General features: G+C 42.5%; 4 protein-coding genes across 7 annotated transcripts; 3 read left to right on the forward strand and 1 right to left on the reverse strand.

Annotated features, from left to right (window-relative positions):
- Positions 1 to 2,920: 2,920 nt before the first annotated feature.
- On the forward strand, positions 2,921 to 4,368 carry Gclm (Glutamate-cysteine ligase modifier subunit). Its single transcript, XM_069040221.1, has 4 exons — positions 2,921 to 3,395; positions 3,449 to 3,653; positions 3,700 to 4,020; positions 4,075 to 4,368. Exons 1-4 carry the CDS (start codon positions 3,294 to 3,296, stop codon positions 4,212 to 4,214), a joined length of 768 nt encoding a protein of 255 aa, XP_068896322.1. The 5' UTR covers positions 2,921 to 3,293; the 3' UTR covers positions 4,215 to 4,368.
- Positions 4,369 to 4,412: 44 nt separating this feature from the next.
- On the forward strand, positions 4,413 to 9,015 carry LOC138125011 (homologous-pairing protein 2 homolog). Its single transcript, XM_069040222.1, has 2 exons — positions 4,413 to 4,569; positions 8,388 to 9,015. The coding sequence occupies exon 2, from the start codon at positions 8,388 to 8,390 to the stop codon at positions 9,003 to 9,005; it is 618 nt and encodes a 205-aa protein (XP_068896323.1). The 5' UTR covers positions 4,413 to 4,569; the 3' UTR covers positions 9,006 to 9,015.
- On the forward strand, positions 4,583 to 5,240 carry LOC138125013 (transmembrane protein 14C). The gene is made up of 2 exons (XM_069040223.1): positions 4,583 to 4,787; positions 4,847 to 5,240. Exons 1-2 carry the CDS (start codon positions 4,712 to 4,714, stop codon positions 5,098 to 5,100), a joined length of 330 nt encoding a protein of 109 aa, XP_068896324.1. The 5' UTR covers positions 4,583 to 4,711; the 3' UTR covers positions 5,101 to 5,240.
- sona (sol narae) lies at positions 5,354 to 24,750 on the reverse strand. 4 transcript variants are annotated; one of them, XM_069040212.1, is made up of 16 exons: positions 24,382 to 24,750; positions 19,157 to 19,225; positions 18,553 to 18,616; positions 18,246 to 18,499; positions 14,269 to 14,355; positions 9,323 to 9,557; positions 9,017 to 9,270; positions 8,212 to 8,354; positions 7,789 to 7,844; positions 7,362 to 7,488; positions 7,148 to 7,312; positions 6,972 to 7,098; positions 6,711 to 6,815; positions 6,549 to 6,655; positions 6,073 to 6,489; positions 5,354 to 5,734 (listed from the first exon to the last, which is right to left on the reverse strand). In XM_069040212.1, the coding sequence occupies exons 2-15, from the start codon at positions 19,217 to 19,219 to the stop codon at positions 6,075 to 6,077; spliced, it is 2,202 nt and encodes a 733-aa protein (XP_068896313.1). In that variant the 5' UTR covers positions 19,220 to 19,225; positions 24,382 to 24,750; the 3' UTR covers positions 5,354 to 5,734; positions 6,073 to 6,074. The 4 variants fall into 4 exon arrangements, with proteins under 4 accessions (XP_068896313.1, XP_068896312.1, XP_068896316.1 ...); XM_069040211.1 differs by having other exon boundaries at positions 5,354 to 5,738; positions 24,382 to 24,749; XM_069040215.1 differs by lacking the exon at positions 7,789 to 7,844 and adding an exon at positions 8,085 to 8,137 and having other exon boundaries at positions 5,354 to 5,738; positions 24,382 to 24,749.
- Positions 24,751 to 24,918: the final 168 nt, after the last annotated feature.

Consider the following 24,918-nt stretch of genomic DNA (forward strand, 5'->3'; position numbering starts at 1 on the left):
TGCAGTAATTTTATGAAACATTTTGTCATTAGCTTAGGTATGGGTGATTTATTAGCGTCAGTTTAAAATATTTATTAGGTATTAAAATTGATTTTATTTAATATCTACCATACGCTTCTCTTTTTTCTCTTCCACCCTTCCCTTATCATTATAGGTCACAGTAATGGGCGCAGCAGTCAGCAGCTGTGCATAAGTTAGCAAAAAACAAGCGAAAGTTTTCTTGCATTTGTTTTTTCTTCTTCGCTTATCAGCATCGGCGAATAAATGCGGGTAACGAAATTTGTGCCAAATCTTTCAACAATTTTAATTGGATAACTTCAAGGTTTAGGAAAAAAAATATTTAAATATATTAACGAGTTTTGTTACCAGTTAAAATTAATGTACATACTTATTTCTGAGACACGTTGTATGTTGTCTCAGGTCAGTATTTCTTTTTTTGGTATATTTTGTTACGTCTGAAGAATCTAGTGCCTATTATGCGTCCCCGTGTTGCTCCTTAGTTTATCCAAAACATTTACGCGTTGTTAAGATTTTCGTTCCGTCGGCAGTCCATCAAGAACAAAGAAGCAATCGGCGTGTGGACATCCGACCGAGCGACGTTCTTCTTTCGCGTCTTATCTGGTCGCCCCCCCCGCTCCTCGTCCTCCCCCGAACCGTCCCAGTTCTAATTGTCGTCGCGGTCTTATTAATCGCTGATAAGATCTGGCGAACGGTCGTGACCGGTAAATCTTCGCGGTCCCCGATGGGTCCCATTAAATAATCTCGAAAAAAACTGACGCAGTCATCTCCTCCGCACCTAAATCACTTTCTTCGGCCCCGCCGACGGCCGGCTCGCATGAGCCGCGGGTTCCATCCCGCACTCGGTTCGGTCGGCGGCAGACGTCCATAACTTAGCGGTGCGGCACGGAGAAGGAGTCCGTCGTCGTCCGCGAGCAAAAATCTCGACGCGCGGACAAAAACGCACCAACCGAAGAGACAAAAAAGCCCACGGCCAACCCAGCTACAAACGAGGGATATAAACAATTGCGTCGGTAACGGGGTAACCATGGTAACGTGCAGGCACCGGCATCTTTGATTCTAGATTTGCATAGCAGGCTCTGATATGGAAATGCTGCGACGTTCTTGAATTGACTGTACACACAACCAAGAGTGGACACTGTACTCGCGGTAGCCGATGCAGACCGCTTTTCGGCATATACTAAGTTATGTCAACCGATTTTTGCAATTCCCTAAACCGGTGCACCGTCGCGAACGAGCGGGGAAGGCTCGAGCGCGCACACCAAGACTGATCTACCACACCCGAAGACCTTCTTCCGATTGGCGGTGGTCCACGGTGATCATCTTTTCACCAACTTGGACAAAAATCAAAAGAGCTTTGTCTTATCAACATCACCGATCACACCCGGACCCTTCTCCTTCCGTCCTCCCAAAAATTTTCTTCGATCCTCAAATGTTTCCAAACTTTCCGACGTCCTTGCAAATCCACTCTTGTTCATGATTTAATCAACTTTGAACCTGTTTTATCACTAAGGCTAAGCATCTTATCGCTAATAGTTCTTATCGAAACCCATCAGTACCTCATTACCAAAAATAGAGAAAGGGAAAGTTTTTAAAATTTGATTGCTTATCAAAAATCTACAAAGGGTTTGTTATGTTTCAAATCCCATTTGCTGATGGTCTAGATTTGCGGAAAAAGACCAACTTTTGCTTTCCAAACCGAGGCAATTGTATGAATTTTCTTGTTTTGGGGTTAGCGTACTGTGAGGAGTCTCCCTTTTGATGGGTCCAGAACCGTTTCGTCGTTTGTCGCGGTTTTGTTTGTGACGGTTCCGCCGCCTTCTTCCGGTACCGTCCTCGCGTCGGCACCTGTGTAGCGCCTCAAATTACCGGCGAGAGTGCAGAAATGGAGCGATAAAATGTGGTAGGTAGTCGACGGTCAACGGGAAAGCTTGCACAGAGTGTAGATTGGTCGTGTATCTGGTTAGTGTACGACGACGGTCTCTGTTCTGTTCGGTTAGCGAAAGACAAACGGCTACGGCGGGGTTGGGACAGGAGTCAGTGATAGTAAACGGTGGTCGTAAGCAACGGTGTCGTACTCTCCAGCAGAAAGCGGCTTCACAAAGCGGCCACTGACAGGCAGCGCTTCGGAATGCCTCGGCCGCCCGTCTAACTTATGCCTGTCACGTGCGATCACCACTATCTTCGTACCGGTCACCAGCTGGAAGGTGCGGTTTATCGTTCCGTTTTTCCGATTTTGTTGCCTTTTCAATCGACCATTAACGCGACAACGGAAACCGATCCTGCACCGATTGCCGACGAGGTTTTTCCACAATTTTCACGAAATCGTGACGGAGTCTTTCACCCAGAATCCTCCAGAAGCTCCAGTTCTGGACTTCTGGTGCACTTTACCTCTTAGTTCAACCGTTGCGGATCCAACACCAATCGACATCCGCCGATTATTCTTTTTAACCGTACTTTGTGCCAAACCTGTAACGATTTTATGAATTTTTTGAGAAAATTATCACAAAATAATGTATTAAGGACGTCACAATTTGAAAAAACTCGTTTTAAATACGTCAAATCGGTTAGGTTAAGTCAGCCATTAAAAAAATTCAAACTGGAGTTTGTTGTGTTGACTAAACCGCTCACTCAAGACGTTATTTCCAACAAAACATTATTAAAATAAGTAAATTACAATACATTTACGACAAATAAAATGATTTTGTTGTGCAACAAATCAGCAGTATCCATTAACAATCGTTTGGTCCATGGTTTGGTATCACTGTTGTAAATTGTTTGCTTGTGTGGTCATTGAAAAGTTTTATTGGGGCAATTATGCGCAAAATTTGCCATGAACCCGTGACTTGGGGCTTTGGGGGCCCTTTCTAGAATAAAAACGCAACATTTGGTCGTCGTTGTGTAGGAATGTCAAATGTCAAACGTCAAAATTGAATGTCAACAAATGCAATAAATTTCGCTAATTGCGATTTATTTCGGCACTTTGAAATAAAAGTGGTGCAACATTTCGCATTCAATTACGATACGATTATCTGATCACGAAGTGCTATGTCACGACTTTTTTTTCGCGGCCGAAACTTCCACTAACCTCTCCGCATAACGCATAACCTCAAAGCGGCGCGGTCTTTCTCACTACGCAAGTCTTTTTTACAACAATTCCGTGAAATTGCGTAATCATGATATAAAAGTGTTAATCATCGCTGTTAAGTGAAGTGCGTGCCGAGATAAGTTGCAGTACGATACATTCGATAAATCCGACAAGTGAAAATTCCACGATGGAAAAAATCCCAAGTGTTAAAACATGTGTTATTAATACCGGAAACATCCTGTCGCTGAACGACATAACGAGGAAGTCGGGCCAGAATCCGAGCGAAGAAGTGAGGAGTGGTGGTGATCAATACTTTCAGCGGCTAATTTGTATTGATTGCAGTTGACTGAGGCAATCAATATCACCATTAAGGAGTACAAGAATGGCAGCGTCAACGGTACGCAGAACAGTAAGTTAGTGATACACAGGCCTAGTGACGATCTCAGGGTGAAAATAGAGGAACAGGCGCTCGCAGACCTTAAGATAGGGCTCAAGATATTTTTAAATAATGACAGCAAGGGCTTGATACAAGAGGCAATTGAAGAAGGTAAAGCACTGTGTGAGGCAGTAAGATGGTAAATGTGTGGTTTCAGGGTTTGCCACCCTGAAAGTGCCATGTGTCCATAATGTTGTTCTTCAGTATAAAAAAGACAAGCTCATTGAGGCAGGTGATGACATAAGTAGCTTGAAAAATATCTGGAGTGTTCTGGAGGAGTATGTAAAAAATGAAAAGATCAGTCAAATTGGATTGGCAGATGTGGAGGAAGCAACATTTAGAAATGTGTTTGAATGGGCAACCATCAAGCCATCTATAATACAGATTAATCTTGCCACCTGCTGTGTGGTGCCCCCTACTTTGCAATCATTCTGCAAAGATAATGATGTGCAGTTGTTGACACATAGTGATCCTAGTGGTAGGTATTTGTAATAAGAGATGTCTGTACATGACCTGCATTTGTAAATTTCAGAAATTTTACCTAAAAGTGTGATAATGGATTCTCTGGGTGTCCCACTGTCAATTAAGTGGGTCTCAAGGTTCTTGGTACACATAAAGTGTAGAGGAGTGCTTTGTACTAAAGGCTATCTGGTGGGTCTAGGAGACTTTTAGAGCTTTAGTATTAACAAGTGTTGTTGCATTTAAAATATATTTTATCCTGCAAAACAAAATTGCATTCAGTGTAGAGGGTGCAGTATTACTATGAGTAGATGTGATTTCACCCAGTGTATTACATTATTGCAATAAAGTATTTTTATTTTTTTGATGCATACTTTTTCTTATTCAAAAAATGACAGTTGACAGAACGTCAAATACGTGACTTGAACTTGAACCACCTGCCGCCGTACTTCACTTGAACCACCACCAACTCGAGCGGTTTAATTCAATTGTAATGTAACGCGTAAACAACAATCAGTTGCGCAATTATTATCACTGTTATCACGAATCCCGTCAACTGTCAGTCAAGGTGAGTCGAATTTTCCAGTTGCGCCACTCATGTCATGTCCATTCGATTCGCACAACGCCGCTTTCTGTCAAATCAATCTGTCAATCTGCGAGTGTTTCTCGCGCAATTCGCTTAATCTCACAGTAAAGACGCAATTTTCGTAATGCCCGTGGACATTCCAGGCTTCATTTACGCGGGGGCAGTGGCCGCCGGCGGCGTGTTGGGTTATTACAGAGCAGGTGAGGTTTGTGAGGTTATGCGTGGAGGACAGTCACGATTTGCGTTTGTTTATATACAGGGTCGATTCCGTCACTGGCGGCGGGGCTACTGTTCGGCAGCGCCCTGGCCTACGGGGCCTACCAGGTCAGTCAGGACCCCTCCAATTACTCCGTACAGTTGGTCACGAGTTCGATCTTGGCGGGGGTGATGGGGTACAGGTTTTACAACTCAGGGAAGATCATGCCGGCGGGGGTGGTCTGCGCTCTGTCGGGGGTCATGATAGTGCGTATAGCTCTCAAAGCTGCGGGATTGACAGAACGAAAGATCACGTAATTTCAAATTTATGCTTCCGGTTTATGTGTAGTGTCTTCCTTTCTCTCCTCGGTGTAGGTATTAAAATGTGGCAAATCCGTTATATTTAAGGATGTTATGTTTTTGATGGTATTTTTGGTTAATAAATTGTTGTTGTGGCATTTCGTTCTTTAATTGTATCAAATATAATACAAATAACATCTTTACACATGTCAATACAACATAATTTACTATAATTTACATAGCGCTTAGGAACTTAACTAATTTAGCGGGACTGTTTTCGTGTTTTTATTCATTTTTTAAATAACAAACAAGTGTAAAATCTTGCCTTAAAATTAATAAAAATGATTGCACTCTGCCTTTTGATAAATATGGTACAGGAATTACATAAATAATCGTCATCACAATGTTCTAAATGATGCTATGAGATTGGCAGTATATTTTAGACGTACACACTATTTACATTACAATATAAGTAAACTATTTCTTGATGCTACACTACTATTAATTTAACAATACGTTGCTTAAAGTTCGTTTTTTAAAATGGTCGCTCGTCACTCCAGGCACGAGTCAGTCCATGTCGATCCCTGGACCCACCTTGCTGCATTAAAATTTACGTATTTAACAAATTAGGGCCGCTCGGGCTTTTCACTTTCTAGCTGAAAAAAGACGAACTGTTAGATGTGCGACTGGACGAGACAAAATTAAAGAAAACATTGAAGATGAGCTAGTTGCGGCGTAACCGCGCGACTAGCAGAAGAGTGTGATGTGTGGAGTGTTGAAGTCGAGGAAGAGGAGTAGAGTGAGTGTCGTATGGTCGTGTTAATAGCGTCATACTGAGCCAATAAATCTGATACAAAGAGTCGAAGGGGAAAGTTTCACTTTCACGTCGAAACGATTAGAGAACAAAGACGAAGAAGCCATGACACACGTGGTAAACACACGGACATGCGGATTAATCACGACGAACTATGACGGATGGCTGATTCTTACCCTTATCTTCCCCGGTTTACCGCTGCACTTTTATTTCTTACATTGCTACTGTCGCCGTAATAATTGGCGGCGTTGTACGACCGCTTTAGATAATTACTGTTAATGTCGTAATTTCTTCCGAAATTGGCGAAATCGTAAGGGCTCTTAGTCGTCTGCTGCCTCAACTGATAGTAATTCCCGACGTAAGGGTTGGGTGTGGTGTACTGGTGTTTCGTCGTCTGATAAGGACTCTTAGTGGTGCGGGGGCCGAAACGATTAAAATCGTATGGGGACTTGGTCGTAGAGAACTGATAGATACCGGGTCTTTGAGGGGTCGTGAACGGGCGGTAAGGGGTAGGGTTGTACGGGGGTGTCGTGTAATCGCGATTGGGTGTTTCGGGTCTTTGATAATTTACTTCTTCGTTGTCTTCGTGAAACCTGCATGTGGATCTGGTTAGACACGCCTCACGCACGCGGTGCCACTCGGGGGTACTTACAAGGGCCGGCCCTGGGGGTTGCCGCTTCGGATGTACGACGGCGTGTTCTGGGTGTAGTCGGGGATGATGTTCTCGTGCTCGGCCACGCAACGACCGTTCAAGCAATACTGCAACACACAAAAATTGACTTTCTCAGAAGGATAACGCGGGTGTTGGACCAACCTGTCCGTCTCCACACGGGGATCCTTCTGCCGCCGGTCTGTACGCCACGCAGTAGCCGCTGCCGGCGTCAAAACAGAAGAGCTGGGCGCAGACCCTGTCGTCTTTCTGCAACCGCATAACAATAGGTACATTTTTCGTGTTCGTTTGGGCAAAGTCTTAAAAAACATTATTTTATTGTAAATTTTGAGGTTATTTTTGACAGATGTCAAGTTAAGTACATAAACGAACACGAAAAGACATTTTTCACGTTTTCTGACTTACGAAGCATGCACTGGTGCCTCTGTCTCGTCTGCACTGAGCGTCGAGGGTCAGGAGCTTCCCGGGAAGGACCCTCGGCAAGCTGTCGTCTTCGTGGGGCACGTTGTAGAGACAGGTCGCGGTGTCACCGCTGCGGAGACAAGAATTGAAAAAGTGAAGACTTCCGATTTCGGACTTACTTGAGGAAGTGGTGGAAGCTGGAGACGCTGCAAGAGGACCACCAGAAGCCCCTCTCCGTGTGTCTCAAGTCCGACATGATGTAGCCGTCGGTCCATTGGCACTTCTCAGCGCCGGGACCCCCCAGATACGAAGGTGGAGGACTTCCGTCGTGTACTGCCCCCAATCTGGAAGAAAAAGCGTAAAAGGAGAGTCTTTGGGGGTCGGGGCGCTCACAAATGTCCCACTTCGTGGGCAGCGACGATGATCCCGCTGAATCCGCCGGTGTCTTCGATTATGGCCACCGAATTGACTTTCTCTAGGCGTTTGTTGACAACGCAGGCTCCACCCACGTAGGCGAATCCTGTGTCAAGATCGTATTAGTGGCGAGTCTGGCGTCGGGACCTACCGTCACCAGAGTATGAGGCTGCAAGCAGTTCTGTGTAGCCCACAAAACTTTCAACCACCATCAACAACACAACAACGATTAGTCTTGTTAAATGAATTAGTCAGAGTTAGGATCTGTGTGTTTTGTCAGTGGATGGGGTTACAGAGTGGCATAGCGCGTGGACATTGTCGAGAGAAACGGAATCGTGCTAAGAGTCTACGGTTTGATTGAGAGAACGGAAACTACTACAGTGATGTGCCTTTGAACTGTTCGTACCTGCCGTGCCGCGATTGCAAACATCGTTGGGGTACGACCTTCTGCACATGTCTAGTCTGTAAAAAATAGACCCGGTCATGAGTGTGTCGTGTGGTTTGTTGTTATTAAGTCCTCAGCTGCGCTCAACCTATCAAACAATTAATAAAACATGGCGCCTCAACACCACAACTGTCACTGTTTGTGTGTCAGACTAGTTAGAGCGATTAGTTGTTTGGCCTCCGGACCTGGATGTCGTAAATGATCCGGGTTAGTAGCAGCAATTTACACGCGTCTTAACAATCTGAAAGAAGCATTACCAGCTGTTCCTTTGGTGCACCGGCCGCCTTTTCGACGTCGACACATGTCGTACCTAAGTCAAAACGATTAACATCTCTTTGTGCGAAAAACTGACGCGACACGTGCAATTGTTCGCGTTATACTGACTTTGTGATGGCGACGGCGATGTCGTACACCGGCAGTCGCCGCTCCCTGAACAGGTACTTCCCCATGTCGGTCAGCGCCGCCGCCGAGTCGATGGCGTCGCGTCCCACGCGATTCCTCTCCAAGTACGGAGTGGCGTCCCTCCCCTGAAACAATCTCAACTAGACCCTTTGTTCCAGATGGACCAAGTCCTCCAGTTCTTGTCCGAACAAAACAGACCCTTCACCGTCAACGACATCGTGCAAGGCTTAAACCAGCAACTGCCCAAGAGCCAAGTCGTCTCGACGTTGAACAAACTCGTCGAGAAGAATAGAGTCATAGAGAAGAACTGCGGCAAGCAGAAGATATATTGTGTGACCCAGAAGGGGTCGCTGCCGTTGAAAGACGTGAGCGCCAAGGTGCTAGATCTGGAGCGGGAAGGCAACACTCTCGCGGTTAAATTGAAAGATGTGGAGAAAGATTTAGAGAAGAAGAGCGTCCAGTTGAAAAAATTGCAACTGTTGCCGACTAGAGAGGAAGTCCTTCGGAGGAAAAAAATTCTAGAGGAAGAGATAAAGGACGTCCAGTTGAAACTCGAGTCGTTCCAAGGTAAGTCGTACGAGAAAAAAGACAAAGAGAAGATCGAGAAAGAGTACGGGTCGGTGTTGAAAGAGTACAAGAAACGGAAGCGCTTGTGCACCGAGATGGTGGAGGCGATCTTCGAGAACTACCCCAAGTCGAAGAAACACCTCCTGCAGGAGATCGGCATCGAAACAGACGACTCTGTCGGCTTTCAAATTAAACTAGAAATAAAGTGAGTCCCACTCACTCTGCTTATGATGATCCCCGCTATCGATATCCTGATTTTGGGTCCTTTGAGCAGCTTGTACCTCATGTCCACCCCGTTCCAAAACGACACAAAGTATCGTTTGATCTGCAGGTTGTCGCCCCCGTGCAATCTGTACCCGTCGTAGTCGACTATCACCAGAATCTCCGGGTAGATGGTGTAGGGCGCTTCCCGTTTCGTCCTGGAGGGGGCGCTCCGTCTGTGTCTCTTGGCCAGATGGTCGGGCTCCATGAAGGCTGCGAAACGGACAATGCAACAAGCAATGCATGCAAATCGGAACCTAGTTACCGTAATCGCTCATTGTATCTTCTTGGTTTCCGTTCCTTTTGTACACTATGTGCCGGTGGCCTTGGATTTGTTGCTTTCTTTTAATGGGCAGACCCGTATCTATCGCAACTTCCGAACTGAGTTCGCCGTCGACGTCGAGGAACATTTCGTCATCGTCGGTCGGGGGCTTCGATTTGGGCTTGAGGAGTCGCGGGGGCACGGGGCGGATCACCAGGTCGGCGCCGATGCTGCCCTCCTGCAAACAAAACAGTAAGAGGAAGCTCCAAACGAGGCAGCCCTGCAAGTCACCTCGACGCGTAATTATTATGACGGATTAGATAATAAACCATGAATTCTCATTGAACAACTTTACATTTTCTTGTAATGGCGTTCGAAAGTAAGGATTGATCGTGAGTCATCCGCGGATAATAGTAATTAGGTGTTGACGATAACATTTGCCATGTTGTAAACACCTGGTGTACAAATAAATAACAATGAACCTAGAATGAAACCTTGCGGTGTTGTAGTCGTCTCCGAGAATAGGAAAGGGGCCCGAGCGGTTCGCTGAGGCACGACTCAAGTTAAGTCATTCTGGCCGAGTTTTGTTTTCTTTTTCGCGTCGTGGTGACTTTGTTGGGTTTTGGGTGAGGAGCAGTGAATCGAGGCCAATGAGGGCTCGCTGCGTTGCGCAACCAGTTGCAAATTGTCGACGCGCGGTGTCGAAAAGAACCGTTTCCTAACGAGCGTAGTACACACTTCGATTTCCCAATGAAGGCGTCTAATAACATAAATAAACAATTATAGGTCAGTTGTGTTGTCGGTGAGGCCGTTTGCGGGCGCGCATACATCAAAAACGCACCACTCCACGTATTCTGGTCAAGGTGAAGACGCTCAAAATCGCATTGTGTTTGGAGAGATGAATCGGGAAAAAAGTGTCGGTCTTCGTGAAGACAATAACGCACCAAGACCTTCACTTGCAGCCGTGACTTTTCTCTTAGAATATTTATCTGGCGTGTCGCCGAAGCGGTTCAAGATCTGCTGAGGTAACCGCGACCCTTTTCTAGAAGGGGGCTGTGGTCAATAGCGACCGTGAACTTCTGGAGGAGCGACTAGTGGACCATAGGTCAATGATGAGCAATAAAACAAGCGGTTAAATCGGTCAAGAGACATTTCGGCGTGTGAAAAAAAGAGCGATGATGATGGTGCCAAGGTTCGCCGGTGGGTGGCCGTGCGAATTGAGAAAACAATCAATTTTCATTTTTCCAGAGATTCACGAAGGCGAGTCGGCGCCCTCGAAGGTACACGGTGATTTATCATGGGTGCGTAATCGTCCACCAGGTGTTTAATGTGATGGTCGGTAGGTGCGACCGATGAGTGGTCCTCGAAGTAAATCAACTCAAATTGGTTTGACAACGGTGTTTTGTCTGGGCTTGTTAACGAGATTGTTTGAAGCAACGTTTTCAGTACGGAATGAGTTTTTGGTTTCAACCAAATATCACCAGTCGAAACTGGTAATTCTGGTCATATTTTTTGCACGCGTTTGACAAGGATTGTCCCAGAATGGAAAAATTTCAATAATCTATTGTAAATTGTTAACGGTGGTGTCGCAAATACGAGTATTTTGTTTGACGAAAAAAGAACAAAAAACTATAATTTTTTGTATTATTGCACATTATTTTTTCTCTTTTCTTTTATTGAAATTACAATTTCGACTCTTTGAGAAATCAACATATTGCCTGTTGTCTTTCTCACATTTTTCCCATCATATTCCTGTGCATTTTATTACCAGCAACATCTGTCAACAATTTTTGACTTGTCAAGGATTAATGACACAATTGATGAAATCGAGATATCTTCCTATAAGCTTCACAAATTCTTCACTTTAATCCCTATTTATTCCATTTCCATTACAAAACCATAGTTTACTCAACAAACTTTACGCAACGTGTATCTCACTCGTACCACACAAATTCAACCGTACTGAAATGTGGATTTTGACATTTTTTCAAAATATACAGGGTGTTATTGAAATACGCGGCAAAATTTTAACCACGAGCTACTGGCTTCATGTAGAACTCGTAAAAAATATTTAAAAAATTCTATGTCAAAAGATAAAATGACATTTAATTTTTGAGCTACAATTTTTTAATTGTAAGCCCGGTTGTATAAAGCTTAGTTAACATCGTGTCAGCCCATTTGATTGGCTGATTCAAATCCATTGTTAAATATACCCCAATCAGATCGCTTGACATTATGTTAACAAAGAACTTGACATCGCTTTATACAACATTTTAAAAATACACACTTGTATAGGTATCATATTTTATAAAATGTACGCCAATGTGAAGTAACCTCTAGGAAATATGCTTTAAAACAAGGAAATCGCATTGGCCTACGTTTTATAAAATATGATATACAAGGGTGTATTTTTAAAATGTGCCGAAATTTTACCTACGAGATTGTGGGACAACGTAGAAGACTAAAAACAATTAAAAAAAAACTTGTAGCTCAAAAAATAAATGTAATTTTATTTTTTGACATAAGTATGTAGCATTTTTTAAATATTTTTCCGAATTCTACAAGAAGCCAGTAGCTTGTGGGTCAAATTTTTCCGCGCATTTCAATAACACCCTGTATGCCAATGTTTTTTGTGTACTATGCTTACGAAGGATATTGTGTCACCAAAAGAGGTTATGTGATAGTTTTTGTTGTTTTAGAAAACATACATTTATGCCTAGTGAATTCTATTAATATTGAGTAATCTCACAAATGACTCTCATATCATCGCTATTCCTTTCTTGCGGCTTTTAACCCGAAGAAAAAATCAATTCATGTGTTGTCAGAAACCTGAAAATTTTTTACTACTTCTAGTTTCGCCGCAACTTCAGATTGTGAAATGTGTGAACGTGTCTTTTTGGTGTCACATGCGAATTTGTCACGTGGTAATAGGTGTTGAATATGTCATGAGTACCTTCTAGAACCTCCAGGTAGATTCTTCCACATCTGTTAGCACTAACATAGATGGCATACACTGATAGATTGCACGTTTTTAAACGCTAGTTCCAAAACATAACGCAGTGAAAAATACTAAACTCTCCATCTCAACTGTTTCACCTTATTTAGGAAACCGTTGTAGTCTTGCAGATTAATTCCCGCCAGTAGTAATCCTACGCTTATGATGTTGTTTACAGAATTACAGCTGTCAATCTGTCAGTGTTTTCAATTGTTTTAATTTTTGGTTCTTCGAGTATGAATGACATAACAAATTTTTCGCGCTATTTTACTTTTTACCGCGTAGACACCTGTCTCTGGTCTGTCGAAAAACGTGCAATCTGTCAGTGTACGGAGTAAGTAACTGAAATTGCTAAATCTCATTTTCATTTAAACTATTTGATTGGAAACGTATTTCGTGACGTCTTTGACGAAATGTTTTTAAGGAGAAATGAGTGTCCGCATTTAGATTTATTTCAAATGAAAGTTACCAACGATAATTATCAATTAATACATCGAAAATAACGATGATAAATTGACAAAAATTAAACTGAAATTGGTTCGAATGTTTCCTGCCTACGTTATTTAATTGTTGCTTCACTATTTTATTTTTTATGTTATTTTACTCCTCTCACTACAACCACTCTAATTAATTTTTTAAAAACAATCCTACACTTCCCGTCATAATTTCTACTCCTTTTACATTCTCGACTCTTTTTCTCCAGTCCCATCACTTTACTTTTTCAAATATTCAATTTTTTACTTTTCCTTCAATTTCTCTTCACGGTTACATCGTCGTTCCTAATCTTCCAACTTGCTCAACGGTCTAATGACCAAGCAATCTGTGTGACATAAGATGTACACGTTTCCTTAATTTGCCTTCATTCTTCAGCTCCTTTTTGAGCACCATCGAGCCCACATTTTGAAACTGATCCGTCAACAAATAAATTTCACCGGAATTCTCCACTTTCTGTTTCATTTTTAATATCCTGGTCACACAAGACCTCTCTCCGCGCACGGAAACCTTCCACACTCACGACCAACTTTTTGCACTCGAGTCCTTCGGTCGTGCCTTTTCAATTTTTGTCTCCTTTTCCGCACAATTCTCGTTTTCCACTCGAAAGCACCGACGTCACGCCTCAATTTCTTTGGTGAATTTACTCGTAAAGACTCCTCTCACAAGCGAACATAATCACCGCATTAAGATTCTTGTTTGCATGTTTATTGATCATATAACAAATATGCTTTAATTATGTACATTTTCTAATTATAGAGACAGTACCCATTACTTTCGTGGTATTTGAATTCTTCCAGTTGCGCAACACGCAACGTTCGAATTCAATTTTCGTCCTGTCACCTCAAATTCTTCACCTTTGTCGCGCTCTGTGCCGGTTCACACGGTGCGCCTCGGCGCAAAGCCCGAACAAGTGAAGATCGACGATGGCGCCCGCATTAGGCGCGATGAGGCAAGCGAATCGGCGCGTTTTCGCGTTTGATAAGTTCAAAAGTTATCCTGAAACGCTTTTAATTGGTCGTGGGAACGTCGATCGCCGGTTATGCAACTCCGGGTCTCATCATGAAATGTCAATAATGGAGCTGCGGCCGTATCGCGCCTCCATTAGAAATCCGCCGTACCGAATTACGCCCGGATAAAAACCGATCCGTTGTTTTCACTTTCAGTCAGTGGCATTTGTGCAACGCGTTTCCTGTCCCGGAGTTGGCACTTCGAAATGGCAGTCTCGGCCGACCGGTCGAGATTTTCCGATTTTTTCCCCACAAGTCTGGTCGTTGCGGTTTTCGCCTTTCGACTGCCAGTATGGAAATTTTGGCCCAGTTCGGCCGAGGTGTCCGGCTGGAACCGATCGCGTTGTGCAACATCATGCTCGATTAATAATTTTAATTATCGCAATTTGCCTCGGCTGTTACTTGCTTTTACGTAAAACGTCATAAAGGCCAAGGTTCTCGACTCGACTTACCACAATCACGGTGTCGTTGAGGTTCCTCAGCAAGATGGCCGCCTGGTTCTCCTCGTCTTGGTAGATGTCGCCTATGTCTTCGTCGCTCTGCAAACCAAATCCCGTCAGATCAAACGCATTCAGAGATATTCGGGATGTAACATCCGAGCGACGTAGCAGAGATGTAACTCGACCGTGTCACACGGATGTTACATCGAGGTAACAGCATTGCCCGTTCGATAAATACAATTCAGACGAGATTAAATCATAAGGTGATGTCGAATTGTCGCATTTCGGGATGTAACAGAGATGTTACATGGAGAGAACAGGAGCTCGCGTGTCCTTAGTCGCTTTCAGCGACTCGCGTTGCGAAAGCGCGTCATTAATTAGCCGTCCAAATTGCAGAACAATGGGTTTCGTCGTGTGACTGCAATAAGAATTCTCATTGTGACGGTTTTTGAAATGGAGGGTGGCAATAACTCTGCAATAATCGAAGGTCCGTCACGCCCCGCCGCCGAAAAAATCCGACCGGATCCTTGACCGAACCCTGAACCGTTTTGGTTTTCCTCTCTGGCAACCATCCACCTCTTGGTGGTCGCGCGAGAGTGAAAGCTGTTAGCTAACTTGGCGTTTGACCCAGTTGGGTTTCGCTGGGATTTATTGTCGACGATCGAGCCGGAGTTTCGGCTCGAAGACGATGCTGCAGGAGCAGAAGCAGTCGGTGTCGCCGCGACCGTTCGGGAAATTTATTTCGGTCACTTTCGCAACGGTAGCGTCTTCGTTTCGTCACCAGAGGTGAACCACATCGCCGCCAATGTCAGTGTCGACGCCCGAGGCCTCGTTTCAAAAATCGCCCCGCGAGGAAATTTCCGTTTGCCGATTTCGCGGCTGTTCCGTTCGACACCACCACGGTCCGCTGAACGTTATTTTTCGTCGCGGCGGAAAACACGACGAGACCAAGACAAAAAACGACCTCAACGCCCCGTCACAGAGCCGAACGACCGTCCTTCGAGACCGACGCAAACAAAAATTTTTTCAAGACACAACAAAGACACGTCCTTAGGCGGGCTTGTCCGCCGCGAGATGGAAGTTGTTGGTTCGAGGACCGCACTTTCTGATCGCACTTGGACGCTTTTGCGAAATTATTATCGCTGATCGCGTTGCCGTGGGGTTTTTTTGCAGTGGAAAATCACGATTAGGCGATAATACAATGGTTATGGTGGTTGTGCCGTCGGGTCGGGTGGTTGAGCGCGATTTACCACGGTTGCAGTTCGCGATTGGTCTACACCTACGAAGCAGATTTGCTAAATTGCGGATAATCTGACAGGTGACGGCTTCCTGGTGGTGCAGGAAAACCACCATAGGGTTTTTGCATCAAAAAATTATTGAGTAGTACTATGTAGATAAAGTTAAGTTAGCAACTGTACAATAACAGGAATATTGATGTGTAAAAAAGTAAAAGATAGAGAAAATATAGAAGTGTTCATAAAAATAATGGAGCAGTAAAAAAATGTGAAATATGTAATGGAAAAAATAAATTAAAAAAATAATAAAACTCATATAATGACAGGAACATCATGTTAAAAAAGCAATATCGATCTTAAGATGACAGATATAATGACCGAAACAATTAAAAAGCTTGTAAAAGCATTAGAATGAATGATAAAAATAACAAGAACGATAAGACGATAGAAAAAAATTATAAAATGGCATAATATTGTTAGGAGAAACATGAAATAAAATATACAGGGTGTCTCAAAATTCGCGAATTCCGAATTCAGAGCGTTGTAGGGGATCACTTCAGTAGTCCAAATATGAAAATTAAAAAAAAAATCGGGACTCCTCCCACAGAGATATATTGGTCTGAAGGTGCACTCTTTGAATTGCGTTTTCTTCAAATACAGGCTGAAAAGTTCAGTGTTTATTGTTATTTATGGTGTAGATGATTGTGGAAAATAATAACGTAAAACAATTTTTTGAAGAATAGTTTTATTTTGGAGTAAAAAATCTTAAGTTTTTGTAATTTTTCTTAAAAATGGAACGGCAACGTAGCTAGAATAGTATTTTGTCACTGTGGATATGAAGGCTGCTATGTATTGAACAAAATTAAAGTGCTTATATCTTCTTCAGGAAGTGCGAATTTTTTTTTTCTAAGTATTTTTCGAGCTCCACTGGGTCCTTCCCTACCACGCTCTGAATTCGCGAATTTTGAGACACCCTGTATATTTGATGTTAAAAGTACAAAATGAATACGACAGAAATAGTGTAAAACTATTTGTCAACTATAGACATCAGAAGATAAAATTATAAAAAACAAGAACGAACAAGTATCATAAAAGATAAGGGTCATGATAAAATTACAAAGTAATGACATCAGGCATTATCATTCGATGATTAGAAAAAAATACGAAAGAGGAGACACGAGTAATTAATAATAAAGACAAATTTCAAAGAAAGAGATGAGATAAGATTAGTTGTAAAATACAAATATAGTAAAGCAACAGTCAAAAGATAAAATTCATAAAAGAGACGGTATTTAAAAGTCAAGATTTGTGATAAAATGACAAAAAGTAATGGTATTGGGTGATTTTAAGTGATTGTGCAGAGTATGGCAACTATGTACGAAAATGTATGTGGCAACTGTGTGAGTGGGGTAGAGTTGACATTTGTATGACATTTCATAAGCGTGCAATTTTTTTTTTATACCATTGCAGGTTAATTTGACACTTTTCAAAATTGTGCGACTATGAACTGTCAAAGAAATGTCCACTCTATGCTACTCACATAGTTGCCACATACATTTTCGTACATAGATGCCATACTTATCGACAATTATTTTGAATCACCCAATAAAATTTAATATGTGAAAAAAATATAAAGTTAAAAAGATAGTGACATAAATGAGGAGGAAGTATCAAATATAAGAAGATTCGTGATGTCATGAGCATGACATAATGACAGAAGTAAATAAAATGTCAAAAAAGTATTAAAAGGCAATTATAAAATGATATAAACAACAACAACAACAGGGAGAAAGTGAGTAGGAATAAAAAAAAAGTAGAAGAGAATATTGATAGACTTTAAAGGTGTGAATACGATGAGTCTCAAATATTTCTTTGTGACTTTTGACACCCACTTCGACGATGTTCGCATTTCAGGAAGATTTTTCGAGTGGCCGAAAAATTCCAATCAATCGTCCAATCCCGACGTAGATTTTGATCGGAACCAATGCTAATGAGCCACCTGTATTGACAACACGAAACCCGATTCGACGTTTTAATTTTATGCATCAGGAATCGAATTATTTATTCAATAATTCGAATGAAATTAGTTAGCAGCTGGAACATTTACATGATATTTCCCTCATTGCTCAAACCAATCACAATAATGCATTTCACATCCGCATCACCTTTTATTATCGTGTTTGGCCGCGCCTGAATTTGATTTTTTCACAAACTATTAGATAATCTTTGGGTTTTATTCCGTACGGGCCCGCGTGCATCTTGTCAAGTTGACAGGGAATGATCGCTTCGGATGCTACGTGTGCCCAAGATTTCGTCACCCGTTCTGACTCATCTCACTTTTTTTGGCGTATTTTTATACAAATTACCCGGAAAATCGCCCGGGCGGAGGTCGTGAAACCTCCGAATAAAAATCACATTTTCGTATTTTATTGGCTTGTCCGTTTACATCATCTCGGATATTTATGATGGACGCGAACACCATCCATTGTTACCCGGGTCGTATTAAGATAAAGTCGACAAGCAATTTGAAATCACATTCGGTTTATAAATATGTATTTTACTTTGTTCGGTTTTTTCCCCGTGGCTGGCAAGGTTATCCACATTTTTTTCCATTCAACAAACCCACCGAAGAAAACAGCCGTTTCGTCAAAAACCTGAGATCTCCCACGGCCGATAAGAAGAAGCGCGAATCTTCTCCGCGAGAAGAGTGAAAGGTGTTTGTTTATTTACAGTTTGGCCGAAATCGCTGCTCACCTCTGGCAACTCGATGTACTCAACTCCGTGCTGCGCGGTGGCGTTCGGCTCCACCGTCCATATCTTCAGCTTGTTCTTCTTGTAGAGACCCCTGTTGGGGACCAGGGTCAGGTTTAGGTACTTGCCGAAGGCCTTCAGCTTCAGCTCGGTCTTGCCGTGCGGGGCGTCCTCGTCGTCGATCGAATTGTCCGAGTCCGGGGGCACCTCCCTCCGCCTGATCCGGTGCTGGATCTGGACCACCTCGTAGTCCGGAACTGGAAGACGAGATGGAGAACTGGTCCAGATCGGAATCTGTCCCGATACTCACCTAGATCGTGCGCGTCGACGTGAAACGTGCTCTTGATTTCGTCCACCGTCATGAGCTTGTGGATCTGGAACAAAAGGAGTTGGTAGGAAGTCCAACAATGGGCGCATCACATGTTACGGCTGGGTTTTATGAAATTTCTTTTTTTTGTAATTGGAAAGTAGACGATTCTCATGCAACAATTACCACGCGCGTAATGATAATACTTTTGAGCCGGCGTCTAATTATGCATTTGTTAATTTCCTTCCGTTTCGGTTTCTAAAAATATCGATATCCAAATTGTTTCCTGCAGCGGCGCTTCCCGTCCGGCTCGCGTTGAAGTCTCCTCGCAAGGTCCCAGCTAATTTATTCCTTTCGGTGTTTTGTCTGTGGCTAATTATCCGACGCCTTACAAGCGTCCATTTCCAATTTATTCCGAGTGTCTTGTAGCTTTTCATCTGTCAAGGTTTCGTCACACCACCTACCAAGGTCACGCGTTGTATGCACGTCGCGCCGTACATACGCACACTCGTCGAAACACGAAGATTCGTTGAGAAATCGCGATTCGCTGCGTGACATTGGAACTGATGCAATCCCGAATCGGAACGCGATGCGTTTTTCTACTTACGTCAGAAGTGGCACATGCGCTCAGTATCAGTGAGGTGACCAGGAGTACGGCTTGGCAGTTCATTCTTTCCTGCAACAATAACATCATCACAGATTTTTCACTTTTCTCATGTTTGAACGGGGAGAATTGACGATGTGCGAATTTGTCAATAAACAACGACTTTGCGTCAAATACCGTGAAATGTGGCGTCAACGCGGGATGTCCGAGAAACTGAAATTGACGGTACGGGGAATGACAGTTGTTGACAGATATTTTTGTTGACTCGTGAGAGTCGTTGTTGTGGACAAGGGGTCAGGGCAGGACCAGTTCATTGAATCTTTTGTCGTCTTGGAAGCGAATTGTAGACAAACAACGATTTCGAGAGAAGCTGAATGTAAATATTTTCGCAGTTTATTTATAGAATGGTGGACAGGATGTTGGAAAATGACAATATTGCGAATGCGTGGTCGATGACTCGAGAATATACTTGGTGGTAGAAAATGCAAAAGGCAGAGAGATAGCGTTTGTTGTGCAGTTGGCACTACTGGCCTTAAAAATTGTCATTACCAAAAAATCTGTACCGTTGATGGAATTCAACTGCATTTAGAGACAAAAATCTGTTTTAAATTTTAAAAAATCGGGTATCTGGCCCTTTTGAATGAATTATTATCCAAAATCTGATCGATTGATCGAGTTGTTTCGTTATTAATTTATAAGAATTTATTGTTTTCCTTTTATTGACATTTAACGCTGAAAACACAAACAACGCAAAAAGTGAGGTTAGATTAAACAACTGATCCGTGATCTGTAATCCGTGGTACGTTCACAATCGACTCTTCAACGCCAGCTTTGATGATAAATTTGAAAACTACCCGGTATGATTGTTTAAAATACGGTACCATAATTTGCTAATAAATAATGTTCCAAATTGTTGGAATAGATTACAAAAAGCTGCGCCACTCCTACATTGTAAGTTGGAATATTGCAACAATAAAAGTGTTAGCATTCCTTTGTTTTAATTTTTTACTAGTTCGTGGGAACTGCTCTAGTAAATGTTTAATTCACCAAGTAAAATATTTCTGAAGCTGGTTTTCAAGACTAATTCTCAAGCTGAAACTCCACACAAGAGATTTTCCTATTTCGATTTTTTTTTGGAAAAGCGAAAAGACTAGTGATAAAATGACACATTTTTCTATTTTAGAACATATCTTAGAAAAATTATTGACTCCATTCTGTCATCGTCACTCAGCCCCTCGGTAAGTTGGTGCGATGGTTTATGTGCGCAAGTTTAAGCCAAAGAAACACTCTAACCATCAGTGAAGACACCATCAAAATCTACTTAGTAGTTCTTCAGTTATAAGCGTACAAGTGATGCATACGTACGTACAAATTTTGGCCTTCGTAATATGTCATGAGATTACAACGAGGCAATCATTTGGTAATACTAATTTGTTTTGCAAAAATAATGTTTGTAGGTCGAAATAAAAAATGTGCAGCTTGGGAATTAGCAATCCGTTAAGTTTAGTCTCCGATTAAGTAACTGGACCTAATCGATTGCACGGCTAAATATAAAAAAGTTCTACTTCATAGTCTAGGATGAGTTAATGAGTTTTTTAATAACTCCGAATCTTTTCTCTTTTTTTCATCCGTTTCGAAAACACCACTTTATGTAATTTATTCATACTCTAATTCAAAATCAAAACTTTTAATCCTTTTATTAAACCACAACTTTCTTACATTATTTAAATATTTACAGCGATTTTCTTTCTCCCGACACAATATTTCACTAGAACAGTTTCACACTACTACTTTATTAATAACTCGATAAATCTGTTCACATTTAGAGATTTCTATTTATTTCTAATGCATCCACCTCTCTATTAAACAAACAGTGGTACCGAATTTGAACAGTACCAATTAAATCGGCTCGTTTAGAAACGTTTAAACACAAAAATCGCTCGCATTGTTTTTGCGGCTGTAATTGTTCCATTTTTTGCACCATTTGTGGTTTCATTCAATATCACCCCGACAATGGTTTCGAGTACCACTCCGAAAATAGAGAGAAAAAATTACAAAAGACCTTTACTGCCGCGAGCGAACTGCTACAACCTGATCACGATTTATTACAAAATTAGTTGCGTACCGTTTCAAGGAAGTACCAAGCGAAGGTAATTGTCCACAGAAAAGTACCGACAGTACCAAAGTGTTTTGTTGCAGTATGGAACACAGATTGGTAGTTTTCGTGTCGAAAATGTGTTCCATTGGATTCCGATTGGTTCGGTACTGCTCCAGCAAAATGTAGGAAATTGTGTTGCAACAGATAAAATCTCAGTTTGTTCGACTTTCGCTGATAAGAAGCTAATTGGTCTCGCCATGGCGACCGATCTCGAGTGGACTCTATAGGTGTCCTGAAAGTACCCAGGCGTTGGTACTGTCAGATGTCGAAACGCGTCGCAAATAGACCGAATACAGAAATCCTGTTTGGATTTTTAGCGAAAGCCTAGTTTCAGCTAGAATGCAATTGTACAAACGCGTGAAACCTTCGCATAAAGACCATATAACTGTCTCGTGACCCGCAAATGAGTATGCAAAATTAGGGCGTGGTCTTGATAAATGTTGTCTTTGAATAGTTTAGCCGTTTCATAATCGGATTTTATAACAGTTAAAAGAAACGGAAATGTAACAAGACCCCGACAAGGTCATGTGTGGAACAGGCGAGGCGGTTTCCACACAAGATTGGAAAAACAAAGAGATTCCCGGAACAGAGGGGTACGGTCAGTACCTCGGCTGGGTGAGGAACCATATGGACCCGCGCGATTAACTTCCGTGCACCAGACAAAGAAATTCGTGACTTGGTGAGATCGACAAGTACGGTTAGTACCTCGGCTCGGCTCGGAACCTGACGGAAAAGAGGAAAACAGAATCGAGGGGTACGGTCAGTACCTTGGCAGGGTGAGGAACCCGGTATGCGCGATAGGAAAACAAAGAGGTACGGTCAGTACCTCGCTCGGACCTGATGGAACCAGGCAATTAATTTCATTACCATTAGTCGAATTTGAATAGCCAATGCCAATGGCGATATTAATTGATCACTTTTGCTTTTCAACTTTCATGCGAGCCTCCGTTCACTTTCATTCGGTCGAATTTTCTAAATGGATTCGGCCCAGCTGAACCCGTACGCGTATTGACAACAACAATGGTCTCACCAGCAGCAAACAACGGTATTTCCAATTACAGGAAAGTGTAAGTTCGCTCATTGTCATGAGCCTTGTATTAATTATGTTATAAGCGAGTTTCACTCGACGAGTCCGCATGTAAAAACCGTAAAGCGTTACAATTACGTTTAATGGCGGCGTATTAGTTAACAACGGTTAATTGTCAGTGAGGTAACAACAGAAATATTTTGTAAGCCGAGATGTTTTCGAAAACTTTCGTTGGCGCGCGAAGTGGCGTCGCAGCTCGGTTCGGACGGCGCGTCGACCGGATGTTCCTGCAGACGGGCGCCAAAAATGCTTTCTCTCGAATTATGAAACGGTCGGGAATGTCCGTTTTCCAACCGGTTACGTAACGATTTTGTTGCAAATCTCGTGACCTTTTCGTACGTGGGATTTTATTTCCATACGGACGTCGCAGCCTGAGCAATTCGCCGGACAAGGTTTATTTATCTGCTCGTTAGTTTTCGGCACCGATGGGAACAACGTTTAGAGAAAGCAGCCGCACAGATCCGAAGACTTTTTCTTGGCGCTTCAACCTTCGATCGCCAGTTTTCGGGTCAATAATGCGAATTAATAATGGGTCGGAGTGGGCACGATAAATAAAAGATTGCAGGGTCAAATCTCCGACTGCCTGATGAATGAGTGCGGCCGGCAAGGTCTCCACACTTTGTCCTATTGAATTCGTTTGGATTGTGCCTGTGAATAAGTGTAAGTCAACAACACAGCTCCGCCTCTTTTTCGCTCGTGCAACGTATGCCACGCACCATTGTCATGTTACATAAGATCATTACGGTATTTAGAAAAGATAGGAACGGTCATTAGGAAAAAATCACGCTCGCTGAGACAGCGATCAACTCTCGTCATTTTTGGCTCCTTTTTCAAAATGTCACGATCGCCTGAACTTCAAAAGGTATCTTGCACAAGAGAAACTTGCCAAAATTTACAAATTTGAGTACGAACAGTCAATATTTTTCAAAATTGCAACATCTGCAATGTCTACAGTTACAATCGATAATTTTTGATTTTCAAAATTTCGAAAATTATAGTTTGTACATATCTGGGAATGGATTGAATTATTTTCACAAATGTAGATGTCAGATTAAGTTGTTTGTTGATGGCGGAAGACTTCCTTTTAAAGAGAAATTTTGATTGCAAGATGGAAATTTTGACTTTTAAACTGTTGACTTTTAAAATGGAAATTTTGACATATCCCTTGGTCCCGAAAATACGCAAGAACTGTGGATTTGTTAAATATTTTTCTCTTTCGTGGAATTCAAAAAAATTGAGCTTTGTTGATGTCAAATGAAATGGAAAATAAATGAGCGAGGCGTTTCTCTCGGCGCAAAAAGCCTTCATCAAAAAACGTCAATTTTCTAAAAATTTCAATTCAATTACTTCACATTTCCTCGAAAAAACCCTCTTATTTTCTTTTCCGATTACGTCGCCACGTAACGTTTTGCTTTTTTCCAAAATTAAATAACATTTTCTTGCACGAATCTGTGATCTATTAGAAACTGGTACCAGAGCACATGGAAGTACCGCCGCTGCAAGCAAAAAAATCCTACAATCAAGCGTTGGAAGGAGTGGCCGGCAAGGTCCCCCGATTTCACGCCTATAGAAATTTTTTGGCGCCAATTTCGAACCGAGATCTGATTGGCGAGGGTGGAAGGGGCGGTTTCGGTGTGGGCGCCCTTACTGGCGGTTTCTTCGAGATACTGAGTGTTGCAAAACCGCGACTGGTTATCCGGAGAGCAATAATTATAAAATGGATTCGAAAGTAAAAGTGTTCGCTGCGGGCGGTCGGCGATTCGTTGGCCGCCTCCCGGCAGGAGCTGGGGGTGATGGGGGCGGCGCACGGGCGGTTTCCGCCGAAAAAGCGCAAAATCCTTAATTATGTATATGTGCCACGGCACAAAACCTCTAATTTCCCTTTCACTCTCGGAGTTACTTTCGAATTAAACAAGTGTAAAATTGTCGAGATCCACACTTTGGCGGTTACGTAAACCGGGAAATCGGTCGGGGGTGGTTTACCTGGCGTTCGGATCTATATCCCTAGTATCGGTCACTGGTTCCGCTTATCACAGGTCACTGGTTCACTACGTTTCAGGCACCTTCGGCTATCCGTACCGTCATTGTCACTGGGATTTCGAACTTTCCTACACAAATCAGGAATAGTGATCACCAGAAAGAGCGAAATTCAAATTAGAAAGTTTCGCATTCGAACTTCTTGTTGCAACAATTAACGCTTGATAAGTCAGCGAGTCGATCGAGTGAAATGTTCGGATCGATCTTGGCAAACTGTCCAATTTGTGTAGAAAAAATTCGCCGCCGTTTCCCTATTCTACATACTGTTCACTGTTGAAAGAATAATGTCGCGAGTCGTACTGTAGTACCTTAAGACGACTTTGTTTTAGTATTGTCGAAAGAATGCGCACGCACACCTCTACCGCGATATAGAGAGGGAAAGTACGGTGAAAGGAACCAAAGGACGCTACACCATAGCGTACCGCGGGTACTGCTGGCGCTGGCGCTGCGGCCCAGTCCCAAATTCGTCGACACTTTGACATT

Source organism: Tenebrio molitor, chromosome 2 (assembly GCF_963966145.1).
Source record: "Tenebrio molitor chromosome 2, icTenMoli1.1, whole genome shotgun sequence".
NCBI lineage: Eukaryota > Metazoa > Arthropoda > Insecta > Coleoptera > Tenebrionidae > Tenebrio > Tenebrio molitor.

Excerpts from the sequence above, each read along its gene's own strand:
- LOC138125011 (XM_069040222.1), top strand. The coding sequence starts at position 8,388 with ATGGACCAAGTCCTCCAGTTCTTGTCCGAACAAAACAGACCCTTCACC.
- sona (XM_069040212.1), bottom strand. The coding sequence starts at position 19,219 with ATGAACTGCCAAGCCGTACTCCTGGTCACCTCACTGATACTGAGCGCA. Across the intron at positions 9,558-14,268 it reads TCAACGACACCGTGATTGTG|GAGGGCAGCATCGGCGCCGA; the intron begins GTAAGTCGAGTC and ends TTTTGTTTGCAG. Across the intron at positions 8,355-9,016 it reads CGGGGATCATCATAAGCAGA|GGGAGGGACGCCACTCCGTA; the intron begins GTGAGTGGGACT and ends AGATTGTTTCAG.
- Gclm (XM_069040221.1), top strand. The coding sequence starts at position 3,294 with ATGGAAAAAATCCCAAGTGTTAAAACATGTGTTATTAATACCGGAAAC. Across the intron at positions 3,396-3,448 it reads GCCAGAATCCGAGCGAAGAA|TTGACTGAGGCAATCAATAT; the intron begins GTGAGGAGTGGT and ends TATTGATTGCAG. Across the intron at positions 3,654-3,699 it reads ACAAGAGGCAATTGAAGAAG|GGTTTGCCACCCTGAAAGTG; the intron begins GTAAAGCACTGT and ends GTGTGGTTTCAG.
- LOC138125013 (XM_069040223.1), top strand. The coding sequence starts at position 4,712 with ATGCCCGTGGACATTCCAGGCTTCATTTACGCGGGGGCAGTGGCCGCC. Across the intron at positions 4,788-4,846 it reads GTTGGGTTATTACAGAGCAG|GGTCGATTCCGTCACTGGCG; the intron begins GTGAGGTTTGTG and ends GTTTATATACAG.